At 37.9% G+C, this 27,365-nt stretch overlaps 1 protein-coding gene across 1 annotated transcript; it reads right to left on the bottom strand.

Annotated features, from left to right (window-relative positions):
- Window positions 1–935: 935 nt before the first annotated feature.
- LOC754565 (indoleamine 2,3-dioxygenase 2) lies at window positions 936–21,024 on the bottom strand. Its single transcript, XM_030984609.1, has 13 exons — window positions 20,793–21,024; window positions 19,437–19,532; window positions 13,469–13,588; window positions 12,217–12,350; window positions 11,850–11,970; window positions 10,085–10,181; window positions 7,519–7,570; window positions 6,495–6,570; window positions 5,106–5,187; window positions 4,298–4,390; window positions 3,695–3,791; window positions 2,688–2,767; window positions 936–1,750 (listed from the first exon to the last, which is right to left on the bottom strand). The coding sequence occupies exons 1-13, from the start codon at window positions 20,892–20,894 to the stop codon at window positions 1,452–1,454; spliced, it is 1,449 nt and encodes a 482-aa protein (XP_030840469.1). The 5' UTR covers window positions 20,895–21,024; the 3' UTR covers window positions 936–1,451.
- Between the last annotated feature and the right edge of the window lie 6,341 nt (window positions 21,025–27,365).

The raw sequence follows: 27,365 nt of genomic DNA, 5'->3' as shown, positions 1-27,365 counted from the left end.
AAGTGTGCAATTTTCAGTCGTGTGCACAACGAGTGTCTCCATTGTTTAGCAGCAGAAAAATAGTTTACCTATGATTTGTTGGCAAAGCCTATCTAACCTATATGCTTTATTTTATACATGCATACGCATACACTGTACGATTGCTCTGGCATGAAGAATTTGTCTGACGTATTGGTCATTAATGAGCACGGTAAAACAACTTAAACGGCAATACATTGTTTTCCCATGAACATCAAGGCCGTCTTTTGAGTAGAGGCCCACGTTTGTCGCTTACCTTATTTTGCCAACAAATTTAGATCATTTTTTATGGGGAGGGGTGCCATATTTCATTTTTGGGGTGCACTCAGGTTCAAGATTTGATTGGAAGTTACCCCCGGTAGATTTCACTAATATAACACCTAATACGCTCAATTTTCACCCACAAATTGTATTATGTAGTTTTGCCATATCACTGATTACATTGATTCTCAATACCACAATGAATTGTACTTCACTTGTTGTTGAAAATATCCCTTACAACAATTTACCATGGTAACCATGCTACTTTTGTCCAAATTACCATCCACCATGGTAACCATGGTTATCATGGTACCAAAACAATGAAATACATTGGGTCATTAAACAATGTATTTCATTGTTTAGGTACCATGATAACCATGGTTACCATGGTGGATGGTAATAAGGGAGTTTACAGATACAGGTCATTTGTACCAAAAAGGTAAAACCCACCAGAGATGAATACTGGACATGCACTCAGGAAAGTTATGTAACAGTATTGATTTATGCACCAATGGTACATTCTAAGATACGAAGGTGGAAGTATTCCTTTCAAGAGGGCAAACAAAAAGTATTCATGAAGCACATCTAGGACTTTGGCAGTTATTATTCTAAGATGCTCAAAGTGGAACTTCTCCATGTGTAAAAGATCTGTGGATTTGGGGGGTCATTTGTACCATGTGCTATCTGTAAACTCCCTTATTTGGACAAAAGTACCATGGTTACCATGGTACATTTTTGTAAGGGATCAGCATTTAGATAACATTGTTGAAAGACAAGTACAAAATATAGCACATACCAGTATGAGTGAATACAGACAATGAATTAATGCACATTCAGAATGTCAGTGGCTTCTCTGTTATTAAAACAGGCAGAAAGACAAGTACAAAATACAGATAAGTACAAAAGCTGCACAGAATGAAAACAGTTAAATGAATTAATGCACATTCAAAATTTTGGTGTCTTCTCTGTTTTTAAAACAGGCAATAAACAGAACAATTCAGTAAGTAAAACAACTACACACATAGTTCTCTTTAGAACTATAAGCTCAAGAAAGATTACCAACAGTCCTTATCAGGACTACTCACACACTCAAGAAAGAAAGATTACTGATTGTCCTTTCCAGGACTAGCTCCCCAATCCTCCCCACTCTCTCACATGGTGCAATCCTAAGCCTACTGCAGTATAACTTTCCATACTAGCCATATGTAGATGTATGTATACAATGGTACCATAGACGTCCATGCCAGAAAGATGATCAAAATGATAAGAAGCACTACCAGTACACAAAGAGTCAGAAATGCTATGTATTTCTTCCATCTACTCCACTCCACATCTTGACGACTACTCTTACAGATGGCACCATTTGTTGTCTTGGCAACTGCATCTGCCGTAGTGGTGTGCTCATTTAGATCCCTACCCAGCATGGTGCAAATGGTGGCATCTCGAAGTCCCTTCAAGAACGTCATGAAACCTAGAGGGGGTGGGAAGGGGGAGATGGACAATTCATTGCTTAGGACCATTTCAACTGTGCAAGACAAGTCTTTTTTTCCTTCTATTTCAATTTAATTCCATTCCAATTTCAATTTCAATTTCAATTTCAATTTCAATTTCAATTTCAATTTCAATTCAATCCAATTCAATTTCAATTTCAATTCAATTCAATTCAATTTAATTTAATTATTTAATTAAGAAATTAATCATATCATATCATATGAAGACCACTTCATAATGTTAGTGAAACCAGGAGAAGTCATATCAAGAGATTTTCATTTTTTGCTGAAATAAATGGATATAGGCCTATGTTACAGCTGATATGGGGCACCGTGCATGGAATTACCCAATTGTTGTTTAAAAAGTGGCGAGGGGGAGCAAAGGTTATTTCTGAGGGAGGGAAAATTCAATGAATAATTGTCAAAGCTCTGAAAAAGAAGACTGCTTTTGCATGCCATTAGATTAAGTTGAATTGGCACAAAGATAATCACATTAGTGGAATGGCAATGAAACCTCTTTTCCCAGTTGATTTGGATAAACAACTGTCCAGGAAGCAGAGAAACAGGCTGGTGAAACATTACAAATTTAGGAATGACTGAACATTGAGATTACTAAGGGGTTGTGAATTGTGATTTAATTATTTCAAGTATATTGCCCTTTGCGACCGACCCATAAAATCTTGAAATCTATGGTCGGCTTAAAAAAGGAAAACAAATCTTAAAGCATTACAAACTGAAAAATATCAGCCCAAAGAGGGGGAAAAAAAGGGGAAAAAAAATTATAAAAAAAAAAAATTCTGACCGACCCATGTTTTGGCACCTAAAAGGCAATATTACATCTTTCTTTTTTTAGGCCTCATGGAGCTACACCATTTCATGTACATGTAGCAAATGACAGCAATTCAAACAGAGACCCACCTGACCCTCCAGTACCAGCCTCATGCTGCGTCAGATACTTCTTATTCGCATTACTCTTCTGTGACATGATAATGATGTACCTGAAAAGATCAAAGATACTGAAGATTAACCTCACAAAGATGCTTTCCTTGAAGCCTATCAATCTCTATACATTATCATACACTTCTAATCCCTCTGAACTGATCCCTGTTCACAATACCCTTCTGCAGGAAACATGACTTCAAGTCCCAGTGAGCCAGTTGCTCAAATAAGAAAATCCTGGTAATGTTACTTTAGTCACACTGGAAGGGACTGGGATGTTGAAGATTAACCTCACAAAGATGCTTTCGTTGAAGCTTATCAATCTCTATACATCTTCATACACTTTTAATCCCTCTGAACTGATCCCTTTTCAATGCCCTTCTGCAGGAAAAATGAAGTCCCAGTGAGCCAGTTGCTCATATAAGCATGACTTTACAAATCCCGGTATTAAATGTTCTTTGGTCACTAGAAGGGACTGGGATGTTGCCATGACCCACATTTTTGACAAATAAATGTGCCCTGACAGCTATCTATCCACAATACAAATTGCCCGAGAGCGGTTCAAACCCTAAGTTCTTGCTTTTTTCCAGCAATTTACTCATGTGCAATTCAATTACTTTTTACTGTGATATCACTTGAAATGTATAATTGTCTTCACCATCAATGTTTTATTCATGCACAATTCAGTTACTTGTAACTGCGATACATGGAAATGAATCAATAAATACCATTTATCTATCATCTATCTAAGAGGTTATTGTTAAAATATCCTTGTCCTGGTATGATGTCCTCAATTAAACAAAGACCTTTAAATTTGTTAACATGTACCTCTGCATTTGGTGGTCCAAATCATATTTCTTATTTACTACATGTATAATATCAACTTTTCAATATCAGCTTCAAGACAGTACGTTGTATGGAATTACAGTCTCCCTCTCGCAACTCGAAAATATCCTTTATCCTTTGACTTAGTATTCCAAACTCACCTAGTTACAATCTGAAGGTGGATATCTCGGAAACCTTTGACTGCCATGAGACTGTTATTGAAGCACTCGACTGCTTTTGATGACCCAGAGTTATGAACTGGAATTACAGATTTATAAAGAAAAAATGAATAATAATAATAATTTTGTATTGGAAATGTGTTTTAACTCATTGTCTACTGTAACCTGGTGGTCAGTAGTCAATGGGTTATGATGACAGGCATATGCACCTGTGTTGAAAAAATGGGACCTCTCTAGATCTGTTTGGGTGTGCTTAGATGCAGGAAATGGGAGTGTCTGGTGTCCATTTTCACAATGTTTAATATAACGCATTGAGGTATCGTCATTAAACCAAGGTGCACCAAGCATAAGTTCACCAATCACGATAATTAATTCATCATAGCACATCATAAACATCACAAAAAAGATAAAAAATAATTTCAAAAGTTTAAAATTGTCAAAGGAATGAAATGCATCTAATAAAATAAATTGAGGAGCAATTAATCTCACAGATTATAAGATTTGATGATACATTTAAATGGAGTGCATATAATTATATATGTACTTGTATGAAATTGACAGAAGCAATCTTGTTTTGATCCTTACCAAATTCTTTTATTGATGGTCCTTCCTGTATAGCCTTTATAAGATCTCTGTGTGGCTTGGGCATATACTGCTGAAAGGACTTGCACAATTTGTCTGTAATTAAGAACAAAGATAATCACACACTGCATCACTAGCACAATGAAACCGTTATGACATTGTTGGGTTAAAGACAGGACTTAAACTCATCTTGGATAATCCAAAAAAATAAGAATGTTATATACAACATATATCATCACTCTGTCTGCTTAAAACCAGAAGAGTTTTAGCTCTTTATATGCCACATTATAATTTATCATGGGATAGACATACCAAAGGCTTTTAAGATTATTTAACTGTTTCCAGCGCAAGATTGATAAAGGTTGTCATGGAGCTATAACGAAGGCCGGAAACTTATAATTTTGCAAAGTTATTGTGTTGCACAAAGCAATCCTTTAATCAATTGATGCTAATTGTTTTTTGCAAAATTGCAAGAATGGCGCCCAGGCCACCATGCAGAGAGGTGAAGAAAGCAACTGAATTGTTTTATTATTTTGGAAATTAGGGGATTATTATGTATCAACAGCTGCCATTATACAACCATTACTACACCACTGGTATTGAACTAGAATGTCTTCAACCTACATTTTAACATCTACCAAGTAAAATAAATTCTGTTAAAATTGCACCTGACTTTTATATCCTTATAAAGAGATTATTGAAAATCATTATTGGAAATCTTCTAGCAAAGCAATTCTCTTAGGAAGCCTATGATGTGTTGTACAATTCATCGTACAAGAATACCACTGTGAAGGAACAAAAAGAGCTATACCTTGTGATTCTTGATGGGTTACACCTAGAGCAGCGTCGAGACATTGTAACGTGGAACTCTGAGCAGCACTGCCTCCTGTGTACTGGACATCAATGATACAAATAATGAATCATAGAGTTAGGTCATATATAATATGGACTGGCCTTGAGGGAGATACAACATATATTTAGGAAGGGGGGTGCAAATTTTCAATTTTTGAGGGCCCCCCCCCCCAAAAAGTACTTACCCCCCCCCCACACTGAGCGACTTTTCGGCCAGCGCGATTTTCAAATTTTCGGGAGCAAAAAAAAAAGAAATTGGGCCCCCCGCCCCTAAAAAATCCTGGATCCGCGCCTGCTAAGTGTTAAGTAGCTTTATTAAACTGCGAATTAAGTTTAATTGAAAATAGACTTGGTGAGTGTTTGAAAGAGTCAGGGCGTACGCAGGGGGGGTGTTTTGGGGTTCAAACCCCCCCCCTTTGGTATTTTAATGTATGTAAACCCCCCTAAAAAAAAACTAAAACCCCCCCTTTGGCTTTTTTTTTTTTTTTTTTTTATAAAAAAAAAAAAAAAAAAAAAAAAAAAAAATTATACCCACGGCTAACTTAAATAAGGTGACCTTACCCCCCCCCCTACGTAAAAAAATGTCAAATTTTGAAATTTTGAGACCAAAAAAAAAAAAAAAAGTGTCCGCTTACCCCCCCCCCCCCCACTGAGCGACTTTTCTGCCGGCTGAGTCGTTGCGATTTTTTTTGGCCTCCAAAAAAAAAAAAAAAGTGTCCGCTTACCCCCCGATTTTTTTTGGCCTCCAAAAAACAAAAAAAAAGTGTCCGCTTACCCCCCCCCCCCCCCCCCCTCACTGAGCGACTTTTGTGCCGGCTGAGTCGTTGCGGTTTTTTTTTGGCCTCCAAAAAAAAAAAAAAAAAAGTGTCCGCTTACCCCCCCCCCCCCCCCCACTGAGCGACTTTTCGGCCGACGCGATTTTCAAATTTTCGGGAGCAAAATATTTTAAAACCCCCCCCCTTGAAAAAATCCTGCGTACGCCCCTGGAAAGAGTCATCAAGAGAATTCCGAAAGATCGGGACAGTGTAAATTAAGGTTTTCTGTTTACAAGATAACTCTGAATTCACATGAATGAGATATTGAAACTTGTATCTCCAAGATAAAAAATCATAATTTCTGGGTTTTCAGGCCACTGATAACTGATAAAAGGTAACTTTATATGAAAACATATTATCAAAGAAAAATTGTCTCTGCTGAAAGCTACAAAGGCGTTATCCACAGAGATAATGCCTTTAATATACTCTCAACAGACAATATAGCTTTTGTCCGCATTCCCTTTAGTTAATGCCTTCAAAACTAGCACATCTTTACAGAAGAAGATGTCTGATATATACAGATTCATACTCACCGAGAGTGGCTCTTCACTGACTCCCTCATAGATTAACCCTTTGAGTCCCTTCTTCTTAAAGGCGGGTGCATCCCAACTGTTGATCAAAAATAAAAAAGAAGAAAACTATTCAAAATTTTGTCAATTAATATCTAATTGTGGATGTGTGAGTGTGTGTGTGTGTATGTGTAATTGGGTTTCTACAGATGTGTATCAATCAGATATGATTATTTACATCTGGGGACCGACCTTCAACTTCACCATCCGAAAGACGCAACTCAGTTTCAAACAGATGTCCGCCTGAGTCAGTTTGTCAGCGAAGACAGAGGGCTGACCAAGAGATGTAAGGTATTAGCCTATATCAAATGGAATAACATTGGTATCTGTATATCATATGGTAAGAGCAAGAGGGTCTATCAATTGACTCTGTGTTAAATGCCATATAGTAGCCGTCTGGCTCTCGACAGATGATAATACTTTGATTACCTAGAATAGTGCTAAATTGTAAATAAAGCCATGTAATTCATCTATTTGATTTCTTAGAACAGAAAATAAAGAACTGAGAACATTTAAAATCAATACCAATACATACAGGCACCAATTTCCTTTGGTAATTAAGACATTAATCTAAGATACTATGTATTAAGCCCAGTAGAGTTTATTCATATAGCTGCACCACATAAATGGACTGTAATTATGGACATATTATTATTATTATTATCATTACATGTATTTGCACTAAAATTCCTAAACACATTCCTGAACACATTCCTGAGACATATATACAATGAATTATTCATATATAACCTTAATGTGTATGCACATATTTTGACATTTCTGGAAATGTTAGATTAAATGAATTATGTACTTTCAAATTCACCCAGCCAAATTCCTTTTTTTTTTATAAAGTTGTCTTAGTACCAATATTCTATATGAAATTTATACAAAATGAATAATGTGATGCTTATTCTATCTCTTGGAAATCGCAAAGTGTTATTGATTGTCGTAAAATCTTGAAAATTCACATTCTCTGTCACTTCCTTACCCAGCTAGGAATGGTCTGAATACATTGTAGAAAACATGAGGCCTGCATCCATCTGTACAAAAGAGAATAAAGAATTGTTATGTAATAATATTCATCTACAGTGTAATTATGAACATGTATAAATAATAGTCTGGTAGAGAAAATGAGTTCACTGCTGAATTCAAGATTATAATATCGCACTTTATTTTTAAAATTGAAGGCAATTTTCAACGGATAAAAAATGATCTGTTTGGAGCAAAAAGAGTGTTACCTCATTACACTCAAAGTTAATGCCTTTCTTGCTCTGAAGAGATGAACTGTTCTGTAGATATACATTGAACTGGCTTTCCAGGGAATCTATAGGGTCTGCTTAGGGTTGTTACTTGACAAAATCTTAATTATGAGATTAAAGAGAGTTTGGTGTTAAGGCTGATTTTCAATAAATTGATTCCTGCAATTTCATATGCATTCTCTAAATACCCCAAAAATGAAAGGTACATATCTTTTAGAGCATTTTTCTTAGTATGCCCCTCCCCTTACTATATCTCTTTCCTTTCCCTTACTTTCTGCCGCCCTTTATTTCTCCCTCCATCCCATATCACTCCTCGCCCCCTCTCGTTCTCTCTCTCTCTCTCTCTCTCTCTCTCTTTCATCTTCTCTCCTATCTCCTCTCCTCTCCTCTTCTGTCTCTCTCTCCTCTCCCTCTCTCTCTCTCTCTCTCTCTCTCTCTCTCTCTCACAGTTCCCATTTTCCTCCCTCTTTCTCTACAACTTTTTCCCATCCCCTTTTCTCTTCCTACCCCTCTCTATTTAACTTTCTCCCTATCTCCCTTCTTTTCACCTCTCCTACCCTCCTTCCCCTTCCCAATCTCCTTCTTCAAATTACAAAAGTAATTACAAGTGATGATGAGATAATCCTTCATTGTTCCCCTTTCCAATATTATTTCAGTGATAGGTAGTTCCCTCACTCACTTTCCAATCCCCCTTCCATCCTTCCTCTCTCCCTCTGTCCTTTCCTTTCTTCCTCAATCCCCCTCCACTCTTCCCTCTTTCCCCCTCCCCCGTCCTCTTTCTCCTCTCTCATCCCCCTCCCTCTCTCTCTTTCTTTTTACACCTATTAAAGCCTTCACACACAAAACAGGAACATTGATGGATTATCTCATTATCACTTGTAATTACTTTCGTAGTCTGAGAACCCATTTGAAATACAGAGATGATGAATGTGACGTTCTAAATATCAAGAAATCTTATCCATCACAATCAGATGCAAGGTATAAAGGAATGAGGAAGACTTGAAGTTATTAGTGAAAAGAGAGGTTATGGATTTGAAATGGCACTGATGAAAAAGAGATCCAGATAAACAGGGAGAAAGATTCAGATAGGGTAGAGTTAGAAACTGTACATGTAAGAAAATGGGGGGGGGGGGGTCCATGAAAGATATTTAGAGGAATAGTTAATGAGGGAGAGATTGAGAAAGGAGAGAGAGGCTAGATACAAGTCTTAAAGTGGCAGATTAATCACTAAACTTTGATGCGATTGGGAACTCTCTAATTTGTTATAATCAAAAAATATGATGAATGCTCAGTTCTCTCCTCAGTAACTTTACTTGAATTTTCAAAAAGTGTGATGCAGCTTTGAATATCAATGTTTTCCAAAACGGGTCATCAATAATTCAAGACTGCAATGTAATGAAATTAATTATAATTTACTTAAAATGTATGATTTATTAAATGCACGATACATGTATAATCATCTGTTCAGAGCCGAAAGGGTGTTAAAGTATATGAGTTAACACCCTTCTGGCTCCAAACAGACATAAGACTTTAATACCCCATTCACAGTGGTTTTGAAATTTGTAGCGGCGTTGTAGCGGAGCGGCGACACCGCCATAACACCGCTACAAATGCATTCACAGTAGAAAAGTTATCCCGCTGCAGCAGCGGGATAAATATCATGTACCCATTCACGCTGCAGCGGGTGATTTTTATTACCTCCGTAACAAACACGTGTATGCATGGCTCATGACCCGCGAGTGACCCCGATATGACCGGAAATACTTGCTTGAAATTGCGCGGTAAACATGCTTTTTGTATCCTCGATCATATTACTTTTTAAAAAACTAGCATTTTTATTGCTTCCAGTCAGAATATTTTAATTTTTTGAAGTGTGAAATATTTTTATTTGGATAATTATAATACCTACATAATAATAAAATCAATTTGAATCCACTGGTTACTTTATTTCTATTTCACTTTATGTTCCCCGTTGCTGTAGAAAAGAGGTCAGTGATAGGTAAGTAAACAAATCACACGTGTTTGTCGCGGTGTTATAGCGGAAAGCCTTCACACTGAGTAAACACCGCGACAGCAGCGGGACTGTCCCGCTGCTGTAGCTAGGCGTCCCTAGCGATAGTTTGTGTCGGCGTTATCGCTAGGCGGTGTTATCCCGCGATAGTTTATAACGGGTCCGAGCCTTCACACTGAAGACAACACCGCGACAGCAGCGGGACAGTCCCGCTGCTGTCGCGGTGTTTGAGGCCACTGTGAATGGGGTATTAGAAAAATAACATCGTACTACTCTTTGATTACCAATCATCTTGCTAAAACTGTTTTTCATCTTGTGTACAGCTCCCTCTATTGTCTGCAACTCTTTGATCATCTTGTGCACATCCTTGTCAACGACGGCCTACGAAAAAGAGATTACCGATAGAAACATTACACTTAAGTGAGGAAGACAGATTTTTGAAGGGAGAGGTGAGAAAAAATCTCAGAAAAGTGAAAAAAGATGTTTATTTCGAGATAATGCCAAAAGAAGTGGCAAACAAGGAAAAAAGTAAAAAACGACAGGGAAAAGCAGGAAAATGTGTAATGATTGAGTGTACCATTTTAAATCATTACAGAAATAAAACAAAACAATCACCAAATAACCTTTGGTTCAAACCCTTGCATTAACCTTTCAGTTTTGCAATTGTGCCCCACCTGATGCCTTAAGCCATATTTTGAAATTGGTAACAAATGACGTGCACGACTCAGGGTGTTTCGTCATGAAAGCCTGCAGCCAATTTGTCTATCATAAATCACAACTTTAAAGGCTTGTTCACACATGGCTATTAAACTACAACTGCAGGAGTGTTTTAGGTGTACAGCACTTCACGTTTTTGTATGTTTATACAACACAGCGAGTACGCATAAGACCGTTGCTGCACACAGCTACCTTTTCATCCTCACTCGCCATTCATTTAGTTCACAGAAAAAAAGCTGCGGTTTACCATTGCACCTCATCATAGGTGAAGATACTTTTAAACTTTCCCAAGCAATTTCATTATTTTTTTCGCACACTTTCAGTGATCTGTTTCTCTGATTTTTCTACTGTGATTAAAATCAACTTGATGCCATGTTGGACGTACCCCTTTAAGGTTTCTGTTCTGCCCACACACTTTGACACTGAAAATAGTAATGCAATCAAATTGTTACAAAATCCATTCCATCACAGAAACTTTGATTGATAGCATAAGCGTTTCTCATCAAATATTCACACTTCAATGCTACAAGGGGAGACAATTATCTGGAAGAAAACTTGGTTAGATTAAGGATCAAAAAGGTCAAATCATCACAATTGCAATTTAAACATACGCTACAAAAATTGAAAAGTTTTGCTTCAAAGACTGCCACAAAAAAAAAAAAAAAAAAAACACTGTACTTAATTATGAGATTTATTTTTCTCCCCCCTCTCTCTCTCTCTCTCTCTCTCTCTCTCTCTATGTATCTCCTAGGTCCTACCAATTAATATCTTGACCCTGCTTTTCCTCTGTCACTATTTTTTTCCTTTCTCTATCTCTATCTCTATCTCTCCGACAACCGGGGTAATAATATACCTGTAAAGCGCTTAGGCACATCGTTGGATCAATGTATTGAGCGCTATATAATTGTTATTATTATTGCTCTGATCTATTCATCTTTCTCCTCCTCTCCCTTGAATCTCTCTCTCTCTCTGTTTCCCTCTTTTTTTTTCCTATTATCCCCTCTTTCCTCCTTCCTCCCTTGGCTTTTGCTTGCTTGTTTCCTCCCCCTTCTCTCTCTCTCTCTCTCTCTCTCTCTCACTCCTTCCCCCTCTTTGTCTATATATCTACCTATCTGTCTATCTACATATATATATATATATATATATATATATATATATATATATATATATATCAACCTTTCTCCAACATCCATCCCTCCTTCCCTCCCTCCCTCACTCTCTCTATATTAAACTCCCTTCCTTTCTGTTTTAGGGTTCAAGTATTTTGAGGAAAAATCCACCAACAAAAACAAAATATTCAACAACAAATTATTCCAGTTTTTCTTTAATTACCTTCTGTGCTTCTATCATACTGTTAAGGGCTGGAGCAAAGTCTAATTCCACCTGGGTTGCTGTGCAGAAGAACCAGGATTCATCAGACCCTCCACAGATTTGCACAAGCGTTTCTAAATTGCTGGGGGAATGGGGAAGAATCAAAGACACAGGCGGCAAGCTTGTTTATTTTAAATGTCAGTGGCTCCATGTTCAATCTTAGTTTTATATACTTCGTCTTTACAGTTTGTGTATTATCCAACTGGTCTAACAGCATTTTGTCCATATTCAATTTTGTGCATTTATTATTTACGTGGTCAAAGAATCGGTTTATTTCATTGTCACATTGGTGGTAACTATACATGTAGCTGTGTAAAGAAAAACGTACTCGAGTTCTACTTTCCCGTCTGGATCTGTGAGTTTCCAATTGATGAGACCAAAACTGTACGAGTGCATGGACGGAGGTACTTGAAGATAGTCTGCTACAGCTGCTAAAGGGACAGCAAGACATCGAGGTAGGACCTTTATTAGAAGGAAATTACCGGGGGAAAAAATAATGCAGCAAAGTAAAATAAAATGATAATGTTGAATGTATTGATTTCAAAATCATCTCCATTTAAAATGTACTTACATTGTAGGCTGCATTAACAATTCCTTATTCAATCTTGATATATTATTCAGCCATACAATACATACCCATTAAAAAAAAAAAATTAAGACTAAAAGTGGGGAGAGGTCTGCAGTATAACCAGTGTGCCTGTACTAATACTGCAGGGCACCTTTTCTCTTCTTTTATTTTCAATTCCTGATCAAAGTCCATTCCTAACAGGCGTACAAATATTCTGTCATAAGCCAAAGACTACATCTCTTTTGATACAGCTAGATATTTAAATTTCCAAGAGTGAATTCTTCTAATTATCTGCCAAGTATCGTTTGTCGTCCTACGAGTCTGACTGACCCTTTGTGACCCTACTGATGATAAAATTCCAACCACTTCTATCCTACAGCATAGCGATTATAGCTGATGTGAAGATGTTTATGCCAGTAATCTCTTGTATTCCATCAGCCCATTAAACTTTTGGCCTCATTAACTTTTGGCCTACCATGTTTCCATTGACCCTCAACATGACCTTGCGTAATGAGCTTCTCCAGAGTATACCGGTACCCAATATAAAAAAGTTTCTATGATATACATTTTTTTATTTTGAAGAAAAAAAACCTGTGACAAGTAACAGTCGTGAAGCTCTTTGGGGTACAGGGGATCCAGTACCCCTCCCCCCCCCCCCCCCCTCTCAGATGGAAACTCAAATGGTAAAAACATATAAATTCATAAAAAAAAGAAAATTTAAAAAAAGATTAAAAAAGAGTAAAAGAAGGAGGTGGAATAGAACGTAACAAATTCAACCCCATCCCACATCCTCCCCTTGATCATCAAACAGCTTGTTAATTTCATCCTTTAAGAACCGGGCTCCCTCCCCCTATAATGATGCTGATTCCGTCAAAATTAATGGCTGCCCTAGCAAGGCCACTCACATGTACATATATATATGCTGCAGCATTGGGACTAATTTTAAAGGCATGAAGATTACAAAATGAATAAATGATAGCAAAAATCTTGAAAACTAATTAAGCCTAATTACCTCAGGAATTCCATCCTCCCCTTCACACCATACATAGGCCTGTGTGAGGGCTACTAAACACACCATGGCAGCTTTATAAGCTTGGGGGCTATCAAGTCGAGTGTGATCCAGCACTGGAAGCTAGAAAGCCATGACAAAAATGAAACAAAAAAGAACTGGGTGATCCCTATAACGAGCACTGGGAATCAGATGATACAGTGTATAGTCATTGGGTTAATTTAAAATCATTCTTGTTGTTAATCATCAAGTATTGGCAGCAAATAGTAATGTCAAAGATAGAACACATCAATTAATAAATCATAGACTTGCTAATTACATGCAGAAATGTTAATAAATCTGTGTATATTCTATCAAACTGATACAAGTTAAATGTAAAGTACAAGACATTACTTTCATGGAAAAACACAGAGCTCTGGTAAAAATATATTAACAAATATGAATGAATAAATTTAATTTATTTGATTTTGATTTATTCATTTATTTCTGTTTGATTTTCTTTTTCTTTTGCATTTTTACAATATATAACAAATAAACATTGCAAATTTACACATGACAAAAGAATATATGTAGAATAAAGTAAGGCTGGCTGTAACTAATCAAAAACATCAAACAGGAGGGTTGACAAAGTAAGCAAAGCTTGATAGTATGACTACCCTTAAAATATGGAGGTAAAAAATATTGGTAAAAGGGGAAAAAGACAGAAAAAAGAAGAAAAACAAGAAAGAGGGGATGGACATCAAGATTCAAAAATGTACGTGAAAGTTGGATTTCAATTTGTTATATAAAGATAAAAAAGAAGATGCAAATTTGAATATTGAGTGGCCAACTTGGGATATAATAGAATGAGAAGACTCGCGAGGTTCGGACAATATGAATGTGAATGTGAGATCAGCCAGCTGATTTTAAACCTGGGCCTTCGAGTCGGAGCCTTGAAATGTTTGTATACAAGCAGCGCTCAAAATACACGGGGGCGGTGGGCGATTCGCCCCCGTGAGCTACAAAATCGCCCCCGTCAGGTTGCTCACGGGGGCAATTGCAAAATTAAAAATCGCCCCGGTGGAATTATAAAATAAAGATAATCTTTTCTGTTATAACTTTAACACAATATTGAGTTTCAATTTTCAAACCTTAAACCAATGAAATGGAACTAAGATTAGCGTGCAAGATTTCTCGTTTTATGAGTAGGCCTATTATTACCGATTCAGCTCGCAGTGCAGTGCCGCCGTCAGCAGTGGTTATAGGCCTACTGCGCCGTTAGTAGCGGTGCGTGTGCACGCTGCCGCGCCATGTCTGCTGGAGCTGGAGGCGATCGGGCAAGGGCAGAAACATGGTCATGGCCTGGAGAAGTTTTTCGTTGTCAGCAAATAATGAACCTCGACCAGTAAATCAATATTAGGGACTTTTAGATTTGCACGATGAGAACGTGGACTGCAACGTGTGACCTCCTTTTAAGGCACTGCCAGTGCTTAAAAGGACGTCACATGTGATTGCCAGTGCCTTAAAAGGACGTAACACGCAAATCTAAAAGTCCCTTTTGAGGAGAAGAGGAAGACCAAAATGTCGTGGAATCAGGGGCGGCGATTTCTGTTAATGACCGGGGGGGACGAAATGCGAATTTTTTTTTACAAGGATGTTATGCGAGGGAGCGTAGCGACCGAGCGAGATTTTTTTTGCAATTTTATTAGTCTAAATTTTTCAAATTTCCAGGGGGGGACAATCCCCCCCCTAAAAAAATTGAGGGGGGGACGTGTCCCCCCCGTCCCCCCCCCCCCCGGATCGCCGCCCCTGCGTGGAATGATATGATAACATGGGCAGATCTACGGCGGGGGGGGGGGGGGGTTGGGGGTTTAACCCCCTCCTCCCACCCCCCCCCCCCCCCGGCCCCCTTGGGCTGCCAAGTGAAAATGTGATATTTAAGCAGGGGGGGGGGAGGGGGAGGGGGAGGGGGATTCTGGAGAGGAGGACTACTAATCTGTTTTATTTTTTTCAGGGGGCGGGGGGAAGTGAAGCGCCGTTTTAGCATGACTTTCTTTTTAACTCTTACTTTCACCTATCTCAGATAACCCTAAGTTTTTGGTTGCTGCTTTATATGTAGTTGATAATGCATGATTAAAATAAAGAGAGAGAGAGAGAGAACCACCATCATTTTGCAATGGTTCAGGGTTCGTGTAATGTACATTTAAACTATTTCTTAGCGTCTCAATCCTAAAAAAATAGCAAAACTACTTTTGAGGAAAAGCATTATACTGAATTAAATAAAGAATAATAGCTTTATATTGGATCATAACTAATACTAATACGGGCTAAAGACAATGTGGTATTTGTATAGAGGTATTCCAAAATGACATTCTGATAATCAACATTTGTTCTGGTATCATATGTATATACGCATAATACAACTGATCTTTATGATTTCTTAACGAGACATAGCTTCTTCTCCCTATGCAAACAAAACAGAAAACAAGGTTATTTAATAAAAGGACCATGCGACAAATAATCATTGTGATTCAAATTGATGCAAGGATTTTTTTGAATATGCAATGCTTTTCACCAGAATCTTCTTTGTAAAAACGACTTTTACAAATCTCAGCCATGCAATTCTGCCACTGTGCTGTAAGATCACTTTGAGATTAGGAGAAGTGTATTATGTAATGGGTATTTTAAATTGAATGGAACGTCTCAACTCAGTAAGCATGGCTGAGATTTGTAAAAGTTATTTTTACAAAAATGATTCGGGTGAATAATAGTGCTTATTCAAACAAATATTCGCATCAATTTGAATCACAATCATTATTTGTCGCTTAATCCCTTTTAATGACCATGTTTTCTTTTTCGTTTGCAAGGGGAGAAGAAGACATGTCACGTTAAAGACATCATAAAGATCAGTGTTGTATGCGTATATATTATATACACAGGCCAGTAACAGCTATGTAGCTTGTAAATTTTTAAGAGGGAAAATGCTGATTGAAATGATAATGATGAAATAGCAAATAATTGAGGAGTATCATAGGTACCAATTCAATGGATATTTGTATTTAGAGCCCCCGTCAGTAATAAAAGAGCCCCCGTGAGAAGGCTCACGGGGGCTCTTTTTTCGGGGGAAGAGCCCCCGTGGACAAAAAATTAATTTGAGCCCTGTATACAAGACAGTGTTTATTCAGTATCCCAAGAAGGCCACTCTTTATTCATACGTTTATTCATACCAGGTCATGGAAGGTTATAATCAACGTTTCAATGAATGGAAGCAAAAAAAAGTAAAGAGTACTGAAAATTATTTTGTTGGTGCACTAATGAGCAATAAGAAACTTTTTCACTGCTCTTTTGAAGGATAGCATTGTATTCATCGTTTTTATTTCAGGGGGTAGTGCATTCCAGGAATCAGGGCCAGAATGTCAGTGAGTTTTGAGCTAAGGCTGTTTTTGCGTTAAATAGGTGACATAGTCATTGGAATGCCTGGTTGGGTAGGAATGAAAATGAAAATTATGTTGGAATAAAATGAATAGTGATGGGGGAAGAATGCCGGATTTAAGCCGAAACATGAATAGAGATTTTTGCATGTAGTGTATATCAATTATTTTTTCGAGTTTTTAGAGTTTTAAATGAAAGAACAAACGTATAAACGAACAAACGAATGAATGAACGAATGAACGAATGAAGGAACGAACGAACAAAAAACGAAGTAACGAATGAAGGACGAACGAACGAACGAATGAAGGACGAATGAAGGAACGAATGAAGGAATGAACAAAGGAATGAACGAACGAACCAATGAACCAATGAATAACATGAATGAATAAATGAATGAATGAATGAATGAATTAATGAATGAATGAATGATTAAATGAATGAATAAAGAATAAATTAATAAGTGAAAAAATAAATAAGTGAAATAAATAAATGTATACATAAATAGATATATAACATTAACAAAATCTTCCTTGAGAGTTCAATTCTTCACTATTACCAGTTTCAATTTAGTAATTTAGTTTAGAAACAATTTATCATGTTTATTTGTTTATTATGGCGACTGACGATTTTCAAAATCAAATTATACATACCGGTATGTATAATGAAAAAAAGGAAATGAGAGAATAATGGTTACAGTGACAGGCCGGTGGATTCGGCGAAACAAAATTGACCAACATATATTGACAAATTTTCAACCCTCATTAATTAATTCCTTTCCCGGGGGAGACATTTTCAAACTTTGGTAAAAACTCATTTCCTTTCACATTGTAGTCATTTCCACAAGAGTTGACAAAGCTGTGGTATAGGTTTTTTCCTCACATAAAGTTTATGTATATAAAAAAGTATAGATTTCTGCTCAGCGTTTGAGAAAATGCACAAGGGCTAAATTTTGAAAAATCAATTCTTCTTGTATGGGAGGTCTGTTATTCTTAAAGTTTTAGCAAATAAATAATCATTAAAATGGTTGATATTTTAAAATCCTTGAGAGTTCAATTAAATGTCACTTAAAATCAAAAGGGTCAAATGATAGACATTTCATACGAAACCAAAGGATAATGCCAGGAATATTATTTATTTATTAACAATAACATACGGCTCCATCAAAATTACTATTAATACATTACATCATAGTATACAGACTTTACCCATGGCTACCGAATGTGATAGACCAATTACAAAGTCATGTTATGTGTTCATAGTAAACAATCTTCCCCAAATCCTCCCCTCTTTCAAGCAAGCATGTACATGTACACAGAGACAAACACACACTCTTTTTTTCTTGATTAACATACCGGTATACATAAACACTGCATTTCCGAATTAAAATGAAATTTCTAAATGCATTTTTAAAGCCCCTCTAAAGTGTTGGGAGCCCTAATTTTTATGGCAAAATTTTACTTAAATTGTATCATAATGTGAAATAGGATGATATTTAAGATACATTTCTGCAAGGATTTTCAAACAAATGTGTTTGAAGTCGATTATTGATGAAAGAATACAAAATTTAGGTTTTCTGCTTACAACAGAAAACCCAACTGATGTATTCTTTTATCAATTGATATCTGTCTTCAAATACACCTTTTTTTTGGGGGGGGGGGAATCTTTGCAGAAGTGTGTCTTGAATGACATCCTCTTTCACATTATGATACAATTTAAATGAAATTTTGCCATCAAAGCTTTGGCGAATTTGGGGCTCCCAACTAACTTTTCAGAAGGCTAGCCAAACTGATGTTGGTCTCGTGGGCCACCAGTCAAGTGAACCCTCAGGCCTCAGAAAACTTTGTTAAAGGCCTGCCAGAAGGCCAGCCATTGTCCATCTTGTTTACTACAAGTCTTGTTTGCTGTCACAACCTGTCAATCAGCAAAAAAGAACAAAAATACCTTTCTGTTTGCAGGAGCTCTTTTAGGATGTGTGGCAAATGGGTGAATTTCTCACATCAATATTTATATATTCTAAATGTGTTTTATACCAGAGGACAGAGGTCCAGGGGGGTGTTTCACAAAGATTCTAAGTTGAACTTATCTCTAAGTTGGACTTAAAAATTATGAAAAGCCGTTAGCATCTTTGAAAATATTTTGTAAAAGTTATTTTGAAAGGCATAAAATGTTGATTCAAATCATTCATATTTTCTATCATCAAGGAGATTTCATGTTCTGGATTTGGAATCTATAAAAAAGTATAAAATACTTGAATTTCTGCTTTTGAATATATTTCATTTTAAGACTCCAATGGCTGTCCATAATTTTGAAGTCCAACTTAGAGTTAAGTTCTACTTAGGATCTTTGTGAAACACCCCCCTGAGCTCTTTGTCAATTTACCAAAACTCTTTAGAAGTTTTTAAAATCTAAATTCATTGGCTGCCTGCAAACAAGGCCATTCCTCTCATAGACAATACATATACTGTAGCTCTCACAGCCTTTTTGCGGGCAGCCGACCCATCGCTCACGTACTGCTCTCATGTATGAGGGCTATAGCCTGTAAAGAAAATGCCCCACTTACCTGGTGAACCTCTTGCCTGATCTGACCACTCCTGATCAGCTCTTCGGTATGAGTGGCTAGTTCGACCCATCGCTGGAAGTATTCAGGGAGATTCAGCTGAAACAAAAAGAAAAAAGGGAACATTATAGTGTTGTGTACTGTTATATTTTATGAGCTTTAATCAAATTTCAGTATACTCTTACAAACAGTTGTGGATCAATGGTGTACATAGGGCATGTGCTCCTTCCCCATTCCCCCCCCCCCCCCCCCCCAAAAAAAAGGAAGAAAGAAAGAGAGGGAAAACCTAATAACCTATTTTAATTTTTCTATTTTCTTTTTCCAAAAACGTGATGACCTTCCTTCTTTTTTCACTTGTGTGCGCCTCCCCACCAAATAACAGATGATTGACAAAAGTCTTTAATACATGTATAATAATAATATAATATATAATAATACAGTGTATAGTGTCATTATCCATTCTAATTAAATGCTCAAGGCACTTCAAAATATTAGGGCACACATTACATCATGGCAAAGGAATAGTGTACATTTACAGAAGAAAGAAAAAAAATACAAAAATGAAAGAATGAATGAATTTACGTCTTCAAAACACACAATTGAAAAAATGGGATTTAAGGTTGCTCTTAAAACTTGAAAGATGTTGAAGAACTGGAGTTCAGCAAAAACAAAGATAATTTTGCAATGATTTAAAACTTGTGTCATGCTTCACTTCATATTTGAAAGTCATGTGATAATTTATCAAAATAAATAAATAAAAGGAAATTCAGTTGTACAGATGTTCAAAAGGTTCACATTCAAATTTTCAAAGAAAGCTCTATAAGCAGTCATTCATTAATTGATCAGGAAAATAAAGCTTAGTTATTGGTAGACCGAAAGCTTCAGTCTCTGATATCAACGGTTGTTCCGCTGAGATTGCATCTGGCCTGGCTTCTCTGACCGCCTCTATACGTGTATGGGAAATGTCAACAAATGTCAGTTTAATTAAAGAAATGACCCATACCAGATGGTTATTCCTATCTAAGTTATTGGAAACCTTACGTTTACAATCATGAATAGATCTAGGATTCATAATTGACTGCAGGCATCCACACAGCTGCAAGTCGGCTCATAAACAGCTACAATAGAATACAGTGCTAGTCGAGACAGTGTGCCCTATCCCTAGCCTAAGGTTTTGTCAAATCTATAATTGACATCGTGCGTGCACCCAATATAAATTCTGCCGAGAGCAGAAGCACTCTCTGGAATGCACAGACCCATACTAGAGCTAGACAAGTACAGCTCACAGACCCCTGAACAAAGCTCATACTCATACGTAAAGCTCCGCCGCAGTTTCGGCTGGAATTGAAATTAGCTTACCGATGGAGATTCTTCGACGAACCCGAATGTCGGTGAAGCGCTGTAATCTTCGAGTCTTGGAATACCTGCATATCTGTTCTCACGGTTCTTTTCCATACTCATCTTATTTTCAAATGTGGTATTATCTTAATTCCGTGATATTTCCATATATAATATCAAAGATATGACAGTGGACAACGTTGTTAACAATTCCCTCGGCCTCCATCACAACCATCTCGATGAGTGTTTACAATTACAACACTTCGGGAAAATAATTGACGAGCGCGCGCGCGCGCGTACGTGACGTAAGCGCGAGATCGAGACCCACAGTCACAAAGCTAGAGGCGAAGAAGGGGCGTGGCAAAAGGGGTGTGACCCCTTTACTAATGAAAAAAAAGGGCGAAAATCCTTCATCTAATATAAAGTGCTGGATGAAAGGTCAGCGTCCCTTTATTTTAAAGGAAGGCCCGTAAGAATTTATGGGGATGAAAACAACTAAAACAACGCTGAAATTATAATAATAAAGATCAACCCTTCTCTCTCTCTCTCTCTCTCTCTCTCTCTCGTTCTCAGATGTATATGTTTTCATCTATATTCCCATTATTTTTTGCTTCGGTCATAGAATTATCGGAAGGAAGTTTTTTTTAATTTTTATGAATGTGAATTTCCTTAGGACCCAATTGTCATTCTTTTTAATTTTCCGCCTGGTTTGAGATGGCTCTAACCCAAATACGCCTTAGAAAAAGAAGGGGAAAAAAGACATTGACGGTGGCACTATGAACTGTAGTTTTTCATACACAGTGAGTATTTACTCTTATCCTCTCTCTCTCTCCCGGCAGGCCTCTTTCTACCCCCCCCCCCCCCCCTACCTTCTCAGTCTCCCAGTTCCTTGTTTCTTCCCTTTGCTTCGTTTTCCACTATCCTCCTCTCGATTCCTTCTTCTCTAACTCTTCTTTTCTCCTACACTGTAAAAAAATAATAGTCGAAATAACTCAATAAAATTGAGGAAAAGAATTGCCTTATTTTTATTAAGTAAATATTACCTACGGCATCTTAAGTGGAATTTACTTATTTTGCTGAATACATTTTTACTCAGTTAAATCGAGTTACATTAAAGGTAAAGACCAGTTATGGTCATGCGATTGCATTGTGAAAGAAACGTTGTGGAATCGATCAGAAAAGGTTGATCATCTAGCATCTAGCATCTGCAAGGTTCTGGAATCATCAAAATGATAAGAAATTTGGCCCATTCTTCGTAAAGTTACAAGCACTATACACAGAAAGATGTATATGGGACTACTCTATATCTCTCACAGACCATGAGAGAAACAAATTTACCAAATATATAAATTAGTAGGCGGTTTCCCGGCAAATTTTTTATCATCATGTATTGGTCAAAACATATTCTTTCACATGATTGGTAATGAGAGCTTCCATTTCATTTTTTGAAATAGGGGCGTTTCCAATACTGGTCTTTACCTTTAACGTAAATAATTTAAGTATTGTAATCATTTTAGATAATTAAAAAAAAGCTATGATAGGATTACATATTGCACGATTTGGTACCCATCTAATCTAACAAGTAACATCCACTAATCATTCACTACATCTATTTAAGATTAATCACTAATCACTATCACTTCTTCTATTCAACCGTATATATATTTATCTACCACCATCACAAACTATTACATACGCTTCAATTCGACACATATTGAAAGGCTCCAAATTTTATATAAAAATTATATTTGATCGTAGCATCTTAAAAGGAAAATTGGTTGACAATTTCCTGAAATATCAAGTTTTGATTTGTTTTGAACTGGGTAACAATTAAAAATTGTCTTGTCTTTGCTTAGCCATGTTAAATGAATTAGTAAATGTTTTAAAGTCCTTAAATTTTCATTCAACCACAAAAAAGAATTGTTTTATTTAAAAAAGAGTTTAATTTGGTCTTAATGAATATTCATAAATTATGTAAATATTTCTATTACGCACTGCATCGGTCCTCCTTTAAAAAGATAAGAATAATCAACATAAATTGTTTGAGTAATACGTATAATTTCTGATTTTGAGTTAAAATTACTAAATTAATACAAGCTGAAATTACTTAAAGTTCATATGTATTTGATTTTACTTAAATATTCCTGGTATGTTCTACTAAATTAAAAATTTGAGTTAGCAAGACTTAAATTTAGTGCGTAAGTGGCAAAACTAATGTTTTCAAGTAAATTCTACATGGAAAAAATACGTAAAAATTACCAATGAACAAATTTTTTTTTACAGTGTACTTTCCTCTACTCTCCCTTTTTGCTATACCTCTCAATGCAATATGTTTACATAGTTTGACCCTGTTTTAAGATTACTGTTTTTTTAAATTTTGATTGCCGTATTGTTTTTATGTTTCAATGTTCTCATATTGTATGATAATTGTTACAATATTAATGAGCAATTCAGTTAATTGTATCATATAAACTGTATGCAATTCAGCCTACGGGCTGCCAGGTTCAGTATTTTAATAAACTGTAAACCAAATATCGTTTAATTTCGTTAAATATAAAGGACCTTTCAGTCTTCGGACTCGACGATAGAGGATCGGGAGTATGGTTGAATCAAAGCTAAATTTAAAAAAAAAAGATTAAGCACAGACAGGCGCGGTTGAGCATTTTCCAAAATGGGCTGGGGGTGCACTAGCAAAATAGGGCACTTTCTGGAATATAAGGGTCACCTTATAAAGGGAAACATCAACATGTACATCTACCATATTTAGACATTGTTATATACCCCTACATTTTCATAATTGTGATTACATTATCAGGGATGATTCCAATATTTGTTTCTCTCTTCACATGGTCCAATATACTTTTTAAGAATCATACTTTGCAATTGGGTGTGATGGTCTGAATATTGAGAAAATTAAACGATTTGTGACGTCGTAGCGCGAAAAGTTTTATAATGAGAAAAACAACAACAAATCCTGATGGGTTTTAAAAACAATTTAGTCATGAAAGACTGAAAATACATTTCATAAATAACAAAGTTAAACCAATAATAAATACGAACGAGCTCTGGGGAAATAAATGAAAAAGTTGCTCTACATAATAGGAGCGTATGTTATGGAGAAAGGAAAAGTGGTACTTTTCAGGTAGAAAAAAAACACTAGGAAAGAAAAGGAGACGGCAACACATTGTGCAAATGACAAAAGGTCCACGGGAGTGGTTATTAGGGACTTTTAGATTTGCGTTGACTGATACGTGTAACGTCCATTCAAGGCAGTGCATTACAAGGACGTCGATCGTAGCAATCCACGTTACGGTCGTTCGGCAAATCTAATAGTCCCCAATTAGCAGGCCCGTAGCCCCTGTGGCTACGTGCCTGGTTATTAGAAGCTTTAACTACATAAAACTCACATTCTCTCCAATATTATACAACAAAGGGTTGTCTTGGGAACCACTTCTATCTTTACGGATCGGGTGCATGAGAGAGCCTTTGCCGGGAAGCTTAAAAGGGATAAATCCTCCACTAAATTGGGATTCTCGGCTTTTTTTGCTATACATTGTTACCTTTCTTTACTCCAGTGATCTCGAGGCAGCAGACAGCAAGGAATTGTGTAAATAATAAAAGGTCTCTCCAACCTTATACAACAAAAGGTTGTTTTGGGAACCACTTCTATCTTTATGGATGGGGTGCAGGGGGGGGGGGGGCTCTGCTGGGATTCTTGCAAAGGGTAAAAATTAATCCTTCACTGAATAGGGATTCTTGCTATACGTTGTTACATTTCTTCGGATCCAGTGATCTCGAGGCAACAGACAGCAAGAAATAATCAGTCGAGAACGGTACAACGCATCGTCTTCTTTCTCTAATAATTAAATGAACGTCTTAAGCCCCAGTCCCATATAAAGCCGGACCAGCACGGACGAGCACGGACCACTCCGGACCATCCCGGACCATGGTCTGGGGTGATCCGGGATGGTCCGGGATGTTTTGTTCAAAAAAGTGTGATGCTTTAAAAGCTACAGTCCCATATACGTCCCGGACCGTCCCGGACCATCCCGGACCCCATCCGGGGTGATCCGGGATTCGGTCCGTGTTGACACCGTGTTGGCACCGGGGTGGTCCTGGATGGTCCTGGATGGTCCTGGGCGGTCAATAACTCACTCCCGGACTGCCACGGATCAACACGGACCGCCCCGGCGCCACTACGGATGACCCCGGACCCAGCACGGTGGCTACACGGATCACCCCGGATCAAACTATTGTCCCGGACCGTCCCGGACCACCCCGGCAGTTTTTGACCGTCAAAAACATCCGGGGTCGACTCCCGGACCGCCCAGGACCATCCAGGACCGTCCAGGACCATCCAGGACCATCCAGGACCACCCCGGTGCCAACACGGTGTCAACACGGACCGAATCCCGGATCACCCCGGATGGGGTCCGGGATGGTCCGGGACGGTCCGGGACGTATATGGGACTGTAGCTTTAGCTTCTGCGCTTTGCGAGGTAGGGGCGAGACAAGAATTAAGAGACGGGAACGGTACAACGAATCGTCTTCTTAAAATGCCAAAGCTACCGCGCGGGAGGCCCGGGGCGGGAGGGGGAAAACTGAAATGTAATTTAGCTCCTGGCCCCGGGTTTCGCCGGGTTTATAGGGTCAGTAAATTTGTAAAAATTGGGACATTGGCATAAATATATTTGTCAGTTATTGGTGGCTAGTTTTGTCGGTAATTTGTGGCCTCTAACCCCCCCCCCCCCCCCCCCCACTGAGTAAGGTCTAGCGACACCCCTGGAGGGGGGGGGCTGTACACTTCCAAATGGGTTAAATGCACAGCCATCATAAGTCCTTTCTTTGAGAAAAAAAGAATTACATTTCAAATTTGATCTTTTTTTTTATATGCATGTAGTGTTTACAACAAGTAATGAACAGTTACTTTCTGCTCCCATGCAAAATAAACATAAGGAACCAGCTACAGGCGTGAGACTTGGTTGGTCTGGGTCGGTATCGTGGGCATCCATCTTGATCTACTCAAGATCTAACGGGTTCTAGGACACCTACCCCCTGCATCGACAACCACCCCCAGATAACCACCACCCTTAGGATAACTACCGCCCTAGGGCAACATGCATGGACGACTACCCCCCCCCCCCAGACAATTACCCCTAGGTAGAGGCGGTGTTCCGGGGGCACAGTGCCCCCCCTCCACTTTTTCAAGTACCCCAAAAGCGCCTCCTTTTCATAAAAAAGTGCCCCTTATACTTTGACAAGTGCCCCTATTAAAGTTTTAAAGTTCCCCTTCCCCTTTCCACCTCTGATAAGTGCCCCTTTTATTTTGACACGTACCCTTTTTCCTTTGCAATAAGTGTCCATTTTCCATTCTCATAAGTGCCTTGTTTAATCTCTAGTAAGTTCCCCTTTTCAGGTACGAGAAGCGCCCCTTTTCACTTCTGATAAGCGCCCCCTTCTCCTCTGATAATTGCCCCATTCAAATATGAGGGGTTTCCCTTTTGCTTTGACAAGTTCCTAATAAATACTCTTTTTCCTTCTTATAAGTGCCACTTCCCCCTTCTCATAAAAGCTCCATTTCACCTCCAATAAATGCCCCTATTAAAATCTGATCGGTGCCCCTATTCTTTCAACACATGCACATTTCTTTTATCATTAGTGCCCATTTATTATTGTCACAGGTGCTTTTTTTCACGTATGGTCAGTGTCCCTTTTCAGATGCGGTAACTGCCCTTTTCACCTCTGATAATTACCCTTTTTACAATATGTGCCCCTTTTTCCTTTCTAAAAAATGTCCCTATCAAATCTGATGGGTGCGTCTTTTCCATCGACAAATGCTCATTTTCCATTCTCATAAAATTCCTTTTCATCCCTGGTGCGTGCCTCTTTTTTTAGGTGTAAGAAGTGCCCCATTTTTACCTCTGATAATTAGCCTTTTTACTTTGACACATGCTTCTTTTCTTTTCCAATAAGTGTCTTAACCCTTTTGATAAGTGCCCCCTTTTCCTCCCATCATTAAACGTGCCCCTAATTACAGGCGACTAAGAGCAATTTCCCCAAAAGCTCGCTCGCTACGCTCGCTCGTAGTTATAGATGTTATGATTATGTAACTTATCAAAGGTCTTTTCAGTCTACTGTTCAAAGAATGTGCTAATTATTAACCCCATCACTTAGGATTAGGTTTTTTCTAGCTCTTTATAAGATGTCCTCACAAATCTTTAAAATTTTCATCGCTCGCAAATGAATTTTCAGACCATCACACCCAACTGCAAAGTATGATGCTTAAGCAGTATCTTATATGATGTGTAAAGTGAAACAAATATTGAAATCATCCCTGATAATGTAATCACAATGTAGGGGTAAATACAGGCACGTAGCCACCTGGGGGGGGGGCACGGGGGGGGGGGGTGCCCCCCCAAAAATTCCAAGATCGATTGAACTTTTTTAGACCCCTTTTTTTTTTACCTTGATCGATTACATGTATGTGCCCCTCCCCCCCCCCCCCCCCCCCCTCCCCCAAACATCAAACTCTGATCTGGCTACGTGCCTGGGTATATACCAATGTCTAACACATTGTATATTTTCGCTTTGAGA

Source organism: Strongylocentrotus purpuratus, unplaced genomic scaffold (assembly GCF_000002235.5).
Source record: "Strongylocentrotus purpuratus isolate Spur 01 unplaced genomic scaffold, Spur_5.0 spur5_scaffold_14, whole genome shotgun sequence".
Lineage (NCBI taxonomy): Eukaryota > Metazoa > Echinodermata > Echinoidea > Camarodonta > Strongylocentrotidae > Strongylocentrotus > Strongylocentrotus purpuratus.
This window is presented reverse-complemented; position numbering and strand designations above follow the sequence as displayed.

Coding starts and splice junctions, on each gene's coding strand:
- LOC754565 (XM_030984609.1), bottom strand. CDS start 20,894: ATGAGTATGGAAAAGAACCGTGAGAACAGATATGCAGGTATTCCAAGA. Junction 7,571..10,084: donor CAGTTTTAGCAAGATGATTG/GTAATCAAAGAG, acceptor TCTTTTGTACAG/ATGGATGCAGGCCTCATGTT. Junction 6,571..7,518: donor TTCAGACCATTCCTAGCTGG/GTAAGGAAGTGA, acceptor TTTGATCAACAG/TTGGGATGCACCCGCCTTTA.